At 45.6% G+C, this 13,040-nt stretch overlaps 1 protein-coding gene across 1 annotated transcript; it reads left to right on the top strand.

Annotated features, from left to right (window-relative positions):
- Nucleotides 1-278: 278 nt before the first annotated feature.
- On the top strand, nt 279-12,519 carry emc7b (ER membrane protein complex subunit 7b). The gene is made up of 5 exons (XM_068038366.1): nt 279-545; nt 4,860-4,979; nt 5,404-5,542; nt 8,308-8,388; nt 11,906-12,519. The coding sequence occupies exons 1-5, from the start codon at nt 313-315 to the stop codon at nt 12,050-12,052; spliced, it is 720 nt and encodes a 239-aa protein (XP_067894467.1). The 5' UTR covers nt 279-312; the 3' UTR covers nt 12,053-12,519.
- The last annotated feature ends 521 nt before the right edge of the window (nt 12,520-13,040 follow it).

Raw genomic sequence — 13,040 nt, 5'->3', positions numbered from 1 at the left:
GGTCTCTGAAATAAAACAAAACATAGTAGATTCGATCAGTAAACCAAATGACATTTGAAAAGCAAGATATATCTAGAGGATATACCTCAATACTTTGCTGCATATTTCCTGTGTTTCTATTTGAAGCTACGTGTCCTTTTACGCATTTCTGCATCTATTAAAAGACGTCACGATATTTGCATAAAGAGTTGCGGAGTTTTACTGCTGCCTGCCAGCACCTCAGACTGCAGCTGCTGTGGAACCTGGTGCAGGCGGGAGGTCAGAGTGGAAAGGTGACAGTGCGGCGGCTGCGCGCCGGAGCTCAGAGCCGGGATGAGGAGGAGGAGGATGATGGTGGTTGACGGTGGAGGTGCCTTTATTCGCTGCTGTCGGCTTCTGTATTTGTTGCTGGCGGTCAGGCTGTGCGCCGGCTCCGAGGCTGAGGGCGCCAGCGGGGATAGGTTTAAAATTGAAGGGCGGGCGGTGGTGCCCGGCGTCAAACCGCAGGATTGGATCCACACAGCCCGGGTCCTGGTGGAGGGAGAGGAGCACGTCGGCTTCTTCAAGTAAGGAAAGCCGGGCCTGGGCCTGGGCCTTGATGCCGAGCCCGCATCCTCCTGTCTGTGGCGACGGGGCGCAGTCCTGCGATTAACGCACACAAAACAGGAAGCAGTTGGTTTGGGAGCGGGGAAGAGGAACTGACTGGTGTTTATGCAGCGCCTTTCACCTCTTCAGGATGCCTAACGGGCCCCGGAAATAGAAAAAAAGACGTGCATTCATTCATATGCTGCCTTCCACATTTCAACATCTCCCAAAGCATTTTGCAGCCAATGAAATACTTCTGAAATGTAGTTACTGTTGTGATGTAGGAAATGTGGCAGCCAATGTGTGCACAGCAAGCTCCCACAAACAGCTATGTGATAAAGGACTCAGATAATTTGTTGGTTGAGAGATAAATATTGTCCAGGGCACTGGGGATAACTCTCATGCTCCTTTTCAAAGTAGTGGCCATGGGATCCTTAATTCCCACCTGAGAGGGCAGATGGGGCCTCAGTCTTATCCAAAAGTTGTCACCTTCGACAGTGCACTGCACCTCTGACTCTAAGGGAAAATACTTTTTGAAGTACTGTCACTGTTAGAAATACAAATGTGATGGCAGAAAGAAGCCTAATGTGACAGTCATGGCTCAGTTGGTAGCACTCTCTCCTCTGAATCATAAGGTTCTAGGTTCAAGTCTCACTCCAGGACCTAAACAATAAAAAACCAAGGCTGACATTCCAGTGCAGTACTGAGGAAGTGCTGTTGGCCCTATCTTACTTCTCAGGTGGATGTTAAAGATTCCTTGGTACTGTTTCAAAGAAGAACATGGCCAATATATATTTCTCCATCAACATCACAAAACACTATGGTCATTATCACATTGAAGTTTGTAGGAGTTTGTTGTGTGCAAATTGGCTGCTGCATTTCCTACACTACACTTCACAAGTATTTAATTGTCTATAAAGCACTTTGAGATGTCTGATGGTTGCTATGTAAATGCAAGTCCTTTCTTTGTTATGGAATGGGCAGCACTGTGGATATCAGGCCAAGTGTAGGACAGATCTTTTACAGTCTAAGTAGAGAGTTCAACTACTAGTAAAGCTGTTTATTCTTCCTATTCCCCTGAGGGTGCTGATCCTCACTGCTATATATTTCCACTGGTGTTGTGAGCTACCTTAAGTGACCACTCTTAAAGTGTTAGCAGGCTTCAGTTTGTTGGGACTGTCATTTTCTCACCTGATGCCTAAACAGGTGCACATTACACATGTGGCTGCTTGATTGTGATCTGGATTGCTCGACTTAGCCCAGTGGTACTGAAACCAATTAAAGCCTTCCTACCATCATCCCATTTGAAATTAGCCATTCATCCCAGACCATAGCTTGAACTTAGGACCTTTCTAGTCTGTATGAGTTACAATCAAATCCGGTTGACTTATTGAGCCATCCAGTGAGACTGTTTAATTTGGCAGTGCATCACTGCTGATAGTTTGGCTACAGTGGATTTGCTTTATTTTAAGTGATTGTGAGCCTAAAATTGGGAAAGGTGATTTTGATATACAAGTTGTAGAAATTATAGCACAGAAGGATGCTATTTGATCTATTGTGCTGGTATTTTAAACTGGAGCTGTTTTGTTTTCTTCCATTTTCCCACACTTAGCCTGTAGCCTTGCATGCTATGGCATTTCAAATGCTCATCTAAATACTTAAATGTTGAGGGTTCCTGCCTCGACCACCCCTTCAAGCAGTGTATCCCAGATTCCAACCACCCTCTGGGTGAAAGATTTTTCCTCAACTCCCCTCTAAACCTCCTGCCCCTTACCTTAAATCTATGCCCCCTGGTTATTGACCCCTCCGCCAAGGGAAAAAGTTTCTATTTATCCTATCAATGCCCCTCATAATTTTGTATACCTCAATCAGATCCCCTCTCCACCTTCTCCACTCCATGGAAAACAACCCCAGCCTATCCAGTCTCTTCATAGCTGAAATGCTCCAACCCAGGCAACATCCTGGTGAATCTCCTCTGCACCCTCTCCAATGCAATCACATCCTTCCTATAGTGGGTGACCAGAACTGTACACAGTACTCCAGCTGTGGTCTAACCAGTGTTTTATACAGCTGTAACCTAACCTCCCTGCTCTTGTATTCTATGCCTTGGCTAATAAAGGCAAGTATCCCATATGCCTTCCTAACCACCTTATCTACCTGTGCTGCTGCCTTCAGTGATCTATGGACAAGCAGCCCAAGTTCCCTCTGGCCCTCTGTACTTCCTAGGGTCCTACCATCCATTGTATAGTCCCTTGCCTTGTTCGTTCTCCCAAAGTGCATCATCTCACACTTCTCCGGATTAAATTCCATCTGCCACTGCTCCGCCCATCTTACCAGCCCATTTATATCGTCCTGTAATCTAAAGATTTCCTCTTCACTATTTACGACACCACCAATTTTCATGTCGTCTGTGAAATTATTGATCATACCTCCTGTATTCACATTCAAATCATTAATGTACACTACAAACAGCAAGAGTCCCAGCACCAATCCCTGCGGTACACCGCTGGTCACAGGCCTCCATTTGCAAAAGCAACCCACGACCATCACCCTCTGCCTCCTGCCACTAAGCCAATTTTGGATCCAATTTGCCAAATTGCCCTGGATCCCATTGGATATTCCCTTCTTAACCAATCTCCCATACGGGACCTTATCAAAAGCCTTACTGAAGTCCATGTAGACTACATCAACTGCTTTACCCTCATCTACACATCTAGTCACCTCCTCGAAAAATTCAATCAGATTTGTTAGACACAATCTCACCCCCCCCCCCCCCTCCCCCTGACAAAGCCATGCTGACTATCCTTGCCTCTCCAAGTGGAGATTAACCCTGTCTCTCAGAATTTTTTCCAATAATTTCCCTACCACTGACGTTGGACTCGCAGGCCTATAATTACCTGGTTTATCCCTGCTATCCTTCTTAAATAATGGTACCACATTCGCTGTCCTCCAGTCCTCTGGTACCTCTCCTGTGGCCAGAGAGGATCTGAAAATTTGTGTCAGAGCTCCTGCAATCTCCTCCCTTGCCTCACATAACAGCCTGGGATACATCTCATCTGGGCCTGGGGATTTATTCACTTTTAAGCCCGCTAATACAGCTAATACTTCCTCCTTTTCAATGCTAATTTGATCAAGTATATCACAATCTCCCTCCCTGATCACTACACCTACATCATCCCTCTCCATAGTGAACACAGACAAAAAGTAATCATTCAAAACCTCACCTATGTCCTCCGGCTCCACACACACATTGCCTGTTTGATCCCGAATGAGCCCCACTTTTTCCCTGGTTATCCTCTTGCCCTTATACTTATAAAATGCCTTAGGATTTTCCTTTATCCTGTCTGCCAGTGTTTTTTCATGCCCCCTCTTCACTCTCCTAATTAGTTTTTTAAGTACTCCCCTACACTTTCTATACTCCTCTAGGGCCTCCGCTGTTTTCAGCGCTCTGAATCTGCCATAAGCATCTGCATGGTTGAATTATTCCTGACGTATTAACAAGTAATTGGTTAAAGTGTGTGTTTACACTAAATTCAGAAAGAATCCTCGTCAGAATGGAAAGGTGATTTGAAATGACTGAAGTGAGCGTTTCAAAGACCAAATTCTCAATAGTCCGTAGCCTAAGGTTACAGGATCGATATGGAAGAATTTGGTCGTTCTTACCACATCCACTCCAAATTAACTGATAGCCAGCCCCTCACTCCCATCCAATTTCTCAATTGATTCCAGGATTTTTGCCTCTACTACCCTGCCTAGAGGTCAGTTTCATGAGATCATGCTTTGCATGAAGAATTTTGCCTTTTTCTGGTTTTCACTTATGCTTTCTCCCCCTATTGCCACTGTTTAATGGAAGAAATGAGCTGTATTTACCATTTATTCTCAAATAGCTGAGTTCTTTTCTTAGTTGCCTCCTTTCAAAGCTGAAAAGCCTGAATTTCTCCAGTCTTTCCTCATATTTCAGTCTTTTAGCACTATTATTGTCTCGCTCTTCTCTTCACCTCCTTCAGAGCTTGAATGTCTCCCTTTTTTGTAGTGATTGGATATGTTAGGCAATGAATATACTAATATACTTGATCTCTTTCAACTTTATACTTAGTCATTCTGCCCACTTTTTTGTTTCTATCTGCCATACTTCATATTTTATTACTGTACATGTTTGGTGATGCAATTATTTTTGAAGCACCCAAATAGTCATAGAGAGATACAGCACTGCAACAGGCCCTTCGGCCCGCCGAAAATGGTGTTTAATAAACTGATTTTCTGAAGTATTTTGACCTATGTGTTTCACATTATAGGACAGATGGAACCTTCACTGTAAATGATGTTCCCTCTGGTTCATATGTGGTAGAAGTAGTATCGGCAGCCTACCGCTTTGAGCCTGTGCGAGTTGACATAACCTCCAAAGGTAAAATCAGGTAAGAATGAACTAATTATGCTAAAACATTTTTGTTTTTATTTAATTTGAAACTGCTTCTTACAAGGCTTGCACTGCTCAATGTCAAAATGTATTATGTCACACTGTGATAATTTTGATGGTTTCACAGTTTTTAAATGTGTGTGAATCAGGATTGGGACAGTCACTAAGATCTAACAGAAGGCTGGGTTCATTTCATGCCAGTGTGATTCTCCTTGTCAATTATAAACAGTCCCACCCCTTGCCTGACATATCTCCATTCAATGTTCTGCAGTCACCACTAAATAAAGTAACCATTAACATTTAAAAAGTTCTGATGCTTAGCTTTTTTTTTAACCAAAAGGAAGGCAATGCAAGTAATTTTTGACAAGCAAATTGTTCCACTTTTTTAATAGCTTTTTAAAAAAAATTCTTTTCTTTAAAAGAGCAAGACATGTGAATTATTTAAAGGCATCTGAAGTTATTAGATTGCCATATCCCATACAAATCAAATCTTCTGGACCTCCGCCATACTTTCTGAAGCGAGAAACATGGGGCTGGACAGACTTCCTCATGAATCCTATGGTAAGTGTGAATTCTGTATCTACAATTGTCATTTTTCTTTTACAATGTATTTATTGTAAATTTGGAAAAAAGTTAGTGTATTATGTGGCACGTAATATGAACATACTCTCTCTACTATTTTAGTTGGGTTTGTATTGCCTGGTTTTACATTTCCTTAAAAGCCATTAGAGAAAAGGTCATGTGAAATTTCATGTGGCCTTCACTGAGATCCTGTGATACTTTTCAAGGAAAAATGTTGAGTTTCTCTTAATATTCCAGCCAATAATTGCTCCTCAACCAACACTGTTAGGACAAGTGAACTGGTCATTTACTTAATTACTGTTTGTTGGAAGTTGTGTTACACATTAATTTGGGGAGTTTTCCTACAATGCTACAGGGCTAAAGGAATCAAGGGATACGGGGAGAAAGCAGCAACAGGGTACTGAGTTTGGACGATCAGCCATGATCGTATTGAATGGCGGTGCAGGCTCGAAGGGCCTACTCCTATTTTCTATGTTTCTATTTGTACAATTGAGTCAGCCAGTAGATATTTTCCAAGTTCCTTATTTCAGATTAGATGTAGAAAATGTCTTGTTCTCCCTTCAGGAAGGTGGAAAATACCTAACCTGTGCTGCTTTCTTTGGGATAGTTTAAAGTATGGTCATATTTGTTGAACTGCCAACTTCTAGGAAGCACGTTGAATAGTGTGATGCGGGAAAGTACACTGTTGCCATTTTTCCTCTCTAACAAATGTCCTTTCCTGTATGCCAATACTATAGATATGTGGCTGCTAGCTTTGATGTTGCAATGTTGTGCATGCTTGTTTCAAACTGTCAATTGACTTCTGACTTTATACCTAAGAACATAAGAAATAGAAGGAGGAGAAGGCCATACGCCCTGCCCACCACCACCTCCCCCTCCCTCCCCCCAAACCTGTTCCTCCATTCAATAAGATCATGGCCGATCCCAAAATCTTTTGATTTTCTTAGAGTCCAAAAATCTCTCAGACTTGAATATACTCAATGACTGAGCATCCACAGCCCTCTGGGTTAGAGAATTCCAAAAATTCACAACCTTCAGAGTGAAGAAATTTCTTCTCGTATCAATCCTAAATGGCTGATCCCATATCCTGAGACTATGCCCCTAGTTCTAGACTCTCCAGCCAGGGGGAAAAGCCTCCCAGCATCTACCCTGTCGAGCACTCTCCAGAATATTTTCTGTTTCAATGAGATCATCTCCCATTCTTCTGAACCTCAGAGAGTATACCCCTTTGATTCAATCTGTGTCCTCATAGGACAACCCTGTCATCCCAGGGATAAATCTAGTGAACCTTGGTTGCACTGCCTCTAAGACAAGTGTATCCTTCCTAAGGTACGGATAACAAAATTACACACAGTACTTCAGGTGTGGTCTCACCAAAGCCCTGTACAATTGCAGCAATACTTCCTTACTCTTGTACTCCAGCCCCCTTGTAATCAAGGTCAACGTGCCATTTGCCTTCCTAATTGCTTGCTGTACCTACATGTTAACTTTGTGTTTTGTGTACAAAGACTTCCAAACCTTTGTGAGCACCAACATTTAATAGTTTCTTGCCATTTAAAAAAAATATTCTGTTTTTCTATTCTTTCTACCAAAATGATTAACCTCGCATTTCCCTACATTATACTCCATCTGCTGCCACCTTGCCCATTCACTTAACCTATATCTCTATACAGACTCTCTGGGCTGAATTTTCCCACGGACTTAGGGACCCTGATATCGGGACAAAGTGGGGGTCCTGAGCCTGCTCTTGCCAGCAGCACTCCCGCCGGCAGAATCCTCCCGGAGACGCCTTCTAATTGGTCGCCTCCACGATCACTGTCCTATTAAGGACAGCACGTGGTCTCTCTGCAGGCTCCATCAGAGTGTTGGCAGTTCTGGAGCCTCAGCAGCCCCACCAGGAGAGGTGGTTGATGCTGAGGCAGGTTGGGGACTGCGAGGGTGCCTCAGCATAGAGACACCCTTGGAGGCATTCGTGCAGATCAAAGTGGTGAGAGTCAAAGCTGGTAGGTGCCTCGGAGTGGAGGGGAAACCTCTCTAGAGGAATTGTTTGGGCCAAGGGTGCAGCCTTTCATGCCTACGGCCCTGTAATTGGGGCATGGAGCCTCTGGCTCCAATGGCCACCTGGCCTGCCGCAGGGAGGCAGCCTCCATTGAGCTGGCAGCCTCCGCATGCTGCAAGGGGCTGCTCCACCAGCGACAAAATCAGCGCTTATTGGGGGTCTTAATCATTTTAATTAGCTGCCCACCTCCGTGGTGTGGGCAGCCGATCTGGTTCCTCACCTGCAACTGGGAAACTTCCCCCGCAGCAGGAATGCGTTGGGGAGTTGTCCCAACCCGGCTCCCCACTATATGCCTGCCTCCAACACCATCTCTACGATCTTGGAAAATCCAACCCTTTGTGTCCTCCTCACAACTTACTTTTCTTCCTAGATTTGTATCATCAGCAAACTTGGATGCATGCTACTCAGTCCCTTCAACTAAGTAATTAACATAAATTGTAAATAGCTGAGTCCCCTGCACTGATCCTTGCAGCACTAAAGCAGCCTGTAACCTGAAAATGACCTGTTTATTCTTACTCTGTGCTTTCTTTCCTCTATCCATGCTTTTATATATTACTTCCAACCTCATGAGCCCTGATCTTGTGCAACAGGATACCTGGATAATGTTTAATTAAAACTGTGTTGTATACTCACTTGTAGCCTAATTTGTGGTGATTTTTAGGATTTGATTGTTACATTTACACAGGTCATGATGATGGTTCTTCCATTGCTAATCATCCTCCTGTTGCCTAAAGTGGTCAACACCAATGATCCTGAGATGAGACGGGTGAGTATGCTGAGTTTAAAATTTAAAAAAAACATGCTGGTGCAAAATTCCTGTATTGGTTGATTTTAGTGAAAAAATGGCCTCAACTACTTTTCTGTTTAAAATTAGTGGAGAGAAATTTCACTTACATCATGTTAGATCCCAAAATGTATATATTATACATCAAAAATAACTGGACCTTTTTGCAGTGTGTTGTTGAAGAATTAGCATGCATTGTAAGTGAAGTATTGGAGTATATTTGAATTATTGGACACAAAGCAAACTTCATATGAAAAACTAATTTAAAAAGTAATTCAATTTTGCAGAGGTCTTAATTTTGTACATCGTACTTTGATTACATAATGGGGTCACATAATCATTTATGTTGCATGACATATGGGTTAACCTGAAAAATGTTGCTTGGCCTCGAAGAACTAAATCTTATGCTGTAGATCAGAGTTGTCCAACCTTTTCGGGCATAGGGCTGCATTACAATTTTTGCTCTGCCTGGTGGGGCTAGGAGCAAATTTCGAAAGATAAAGTCACTAATAATTCATCTTACTAATGAAATCATTGGTCCAAGAGCGTTTGAGTACCCGGACATTCAGCATCAGTCTTTTCTTGCTGTATCCATGGGCATCTATGAGAGGGAAGTGACTCTTAACTTCCAAATGGTTACAAGACTATCAACAAGTCTTGTGCTTTCCCAGCACATAACTAAAACTCTGGCCAATCTCTGATTGTAATCTGGGTACAAGAAATAGGACAGACTGGGTTTAAAAAGTAACTAGATTTTCTTCAACAATTCCTCCCTTCACCCACCATGCACCAGGAGCAGAAAGTCGCCCCCCCCACACAATCACAGCGAGCTCCTTCCCCCCCCCCCCTCCCAAACAATGACAGCGAGCTCCCTCCCTCGCCCCCCCCAGGAGCAGAAAGTCGCCCCCCCCACACAATCACAGCGAGCTCCTTCCCCCCCCCCCCCTCCCAAACAATGACAGCGAGCTCCCTCCCTCGCCCCCCCCCAAAACAATCACAGCGAGCTCTCCCACCCCCCCCCACACAATCACAGCGAGCTCTCTTCCGCCCCCCCCCACACAATCACAGCGAGCTCTCTTCCGCCCCCCCCACACAATCACAGCGAGCTCTCTTCCGCCCCCCCCCCACACAATCACAGCGAGCTCTCTTCCGCCCCCCCCACACAATCACGGCGAGCACTCTTCCGCCCCCCCCACACAATCACGGCGAGCTCTCTTCCGCCCCCCCCACACAATCACGGCGAGCTCTCTTCCGCCCCCCCCACACAATCGCGGCGAGCTCTCTTCCGCCCCCCCCCCCCCACACAATCGCGGCGAGCTCTCTTCCGCCCCCCCCCCCCCACACAATCGCGGCGAGCTCTCTTCCGCCCCCCCCCCCCCACACAATCGCGGCGAGCTCTCTTCCGCCCCCCCCCCCCCACACAATCGCGGCGAGCTCTCTTCCGCCCCCCCCCCCCACACAATCGCGGCGAGCTCTCTTCCGCCCCCCCCCCCACACAATCGCGGCGAGCTCTCTTCCGCCCCCCCCCCACAAAATCACGGCGAGCTCTCTTCCGCCCCCCCCCACACAATCACAGCGAGCTCACCCCCCCCCCCCCCACACAATCAGAGCGAGCTCTCTTCCGCGCCCCCCCCCAACACAATCACAGCGAGCTCGCCCCCCCCCCCACACACACAATCTCAGCGAGCTCGCCCCCCCCCCCCACACACACAATCTCAGCGAGCTCACCCCCCCCCCCCCCACACAATCTCAGCGAGCTCACCCCCCCCCCCCCACACAATCTCAGCGAGCTCACCCCCCCCCCCCACACAATCTCAGCGAGCTCACCCCCCCCCACACAATCTCAGCGAGCTCACCCCCTCCCCCACACAATCTCAGCGAGCTCACCCCCCCCACACAATCTCAGCGAGCTCACCCCCCCCCCCAACACAATCACAGCGAGCTCACCCCCCCCCCCCACACACACACACTCACAGCGAGCTTACCTCTCCTCTTCCCCCCCCCCCTCCCCCCACCCACAGTCCCTGCGAGCTCACCCCTCCTCTACCCCCCCTCCCCCCACCCACAGTCCCTGTGAGCTCACCCCTCCTTTCCCCCCTCCCCCCCCACAGTCCCTGCGAGCTTACCCTCCCCCTACAGTCCCTGCGAGCTCACCCTTTTCTTCCCCCCCCCCCCCCACAGTCTCTGCAAGCTCGCCTCCTTCCCCCCCCCCCCCCCCCACCCCTCAAACCAAGCCGTGCGAGCTCACCTCTGCGAGATCACCTCTTTTCCCCCCCACACACAGTCCCTGCGAGCTCACCTCCCCCCCCCCCCTCACACCCCAGACTCCCCCAGCTCCCCCCTCCACAGACTCCAACTTCCCTTCTCTGCTGCAGACTCCTCGAGCTCACCTCTTTGCTGCCTCAACGAGTTCACCTCCCTTCCCCAACGCTCTTTATTCGCCAGCACCCATGATTGGTGGCACCAGGATTGACAGGCTTGAACAAAGTGGGTGCCTTGATTGGCAGGCCGGAATGAAGTGCAACATGATTGGCGGGCTGGATCGAAATCCATGGCGGGCCAGAGTGTAGCCCGTGGGCTGTATGTTGGACAACCCTGCTGTCGATAGTTCTGCCTCATCTGTTTATTTTATAATGTGTTGGGAAAATTTACAAAAAGGTGAAGTCATATATACAGTATTAGCAAGAGAAGTTGGCCATGAGATTCTGCAAGTCTAAGCATTCAAACTAGAAAAATAGTTGTTTATGCAAATAGTATAAATATGTTTATAGGGAGATTTTGGGCATGCTGACAGCTTCTGGTTGAGTTTTTAAGTTCTACTTGATGACCTGGTACTCATTCACCTTGCTGTAGCTTCTAAGTATTTAATCAGTTTTGGCTCTGTCAAGATAGATTTAATTTTCCATTTCCTATGAGGAAAAGCTGACATTTTAGTCATAGAGAGATACAGCACTGAAACAGGCCCTTCGGCCCACCGAGTCTGTGCCGACCAACAACCACCCATTTATACTAATCCTACATTAATCCCATGTTCCCTACCACATCCTCACCATTCTCCTACCACCTACCTACACTAGGGGCAATTTTACAATGCCCAATTTACCTATCAACCTGCAAGTCTTTGGCTATGGGAGGAAACCGGAGCACCCTACTTAAGGACAAAAATTGGAATCTTTTTTTAAAAAATTAAACTTTGGAAAGAGTGTTGATTTCTCCAAACTGCACACCAGTACTTGGAGAAACAGGAGGTTATTTGTTGGCTCTGTTATTAGTCAGCATTTTATTCTTTGCATCTGAAGGTGAAAGGAGAAAGTGTCTTAGTCTTAGTAATGGTTATACTGGTGTACTGTAACTATGTCGCAAACTCAACTAGCTTGCGTAACTGAACTGAGTACTGAAGTTCTTAAAAGCTCCATACAGCGCCATTTATCTTGTATGAATGTGGGACTGGGATACATTCTGCAGCATCATCACAACACATGTCTGCTTTTTATTCTAGGAGATGGAGCAGTCCATGAACATGCTGAACCCTAACCACGAGTTGCCGGATGTTTCAGAGTTTATGACCCGCCTTTTCTCTTCCAAGTCATCTAAATCTGGAAGTGGCAATAAGGCTGGCAAAAGTGGTGCTCTAAAGAGGAGGTAGTCCATCCTTCCATGTGTCATTCAAGGTTAATACACACACGCCTGTTTGTGCACTTAAAATAAAATCACCAGTAGAATAAATACTGAGAGCTTCTTGCAAAGAAAAATAAAATTTGAAAAAAGCATACTTGACTTGAAGACAAAGGGCTTGGTATTTATGTATATATTGAAACATCAAAAATCCTGTGTGTTTGCAGTGGCTAGTATATTCTAAATAATTTCTTATAATTTAATTAAGGTGTAATGCAGAATAATCTAGTTTATTTACTGCCACTTTTGGTAAGTATTTTTAATACATTCAAATTCTGTTCAAGAGATTAAAGTAATGTAAAAGTGAAACATTTCAAATCCCTGTTAAATTTTTGACAAGGCAAAGGCATGTCTCAAATTAATGAAAATATGTTCAAGATAACTTTGTTTCAGAGTTATGTATATTTCAAGTGCATAAAATAAAGTAATACAAGTCGACCATGGCTCAGTGACTCTTAATATGATCAAAATGGTAGCATTGGCATGAGCATATTGAGTCATTTACGACTTAGAAGGAGGCCATTCAGCCCACTGAGTCCATGCCGGCTCTTCATAGAGCTATCCGGTCCGTCCCGCTCTCACTCAATCGTCGTGGCCTTGCAATTTTATTTCCTTCAAATGCCCATCCAATTTCCTTTTGAAATCATTGATTGTCTGCTTCCAATGACCTGATGGGTAGCGAGTTCCAGGTCATTGCCACTTGCGTAAAAAAAAGTTCTTCACATTCCCCCTGCATCTCTTGCCCAAAATCTTTAATCTATGTCCTCTAGTCCTTGTACCATCAGTTAATGGCAAGTTTTTTTTCTTGTCTAACTTGTCTAAGCTTTGCATATCTTATCAAATCTACCCTTAATCTCCTATACTCCAAGGAGAACAACTCCCATATTTTCCAACCTAACTAAAATCCCCCATCCCTGGAACTATTCTGGTAAATCTCCTCTGCACCCTCTCAAATACCC

This window comes from Heterodontus francisci, chromosome 9 (assembly GCF_036365525.1).
Source record: "Heterodontus francisci isolate sHetFra1 chromosome 9, sHetFra1.hap1, whole genome shotgun sequence".
Lineage (NCBI taxonomy): Eukaryota > Metazoa > Chordata > Chondrichthyes > Heterodontiformes > Heterodontidae > Heterodontus > Heterodontus francisci.
This window is presented reverse-complemented; position numbering and strand designations above follow the sequence as displayed.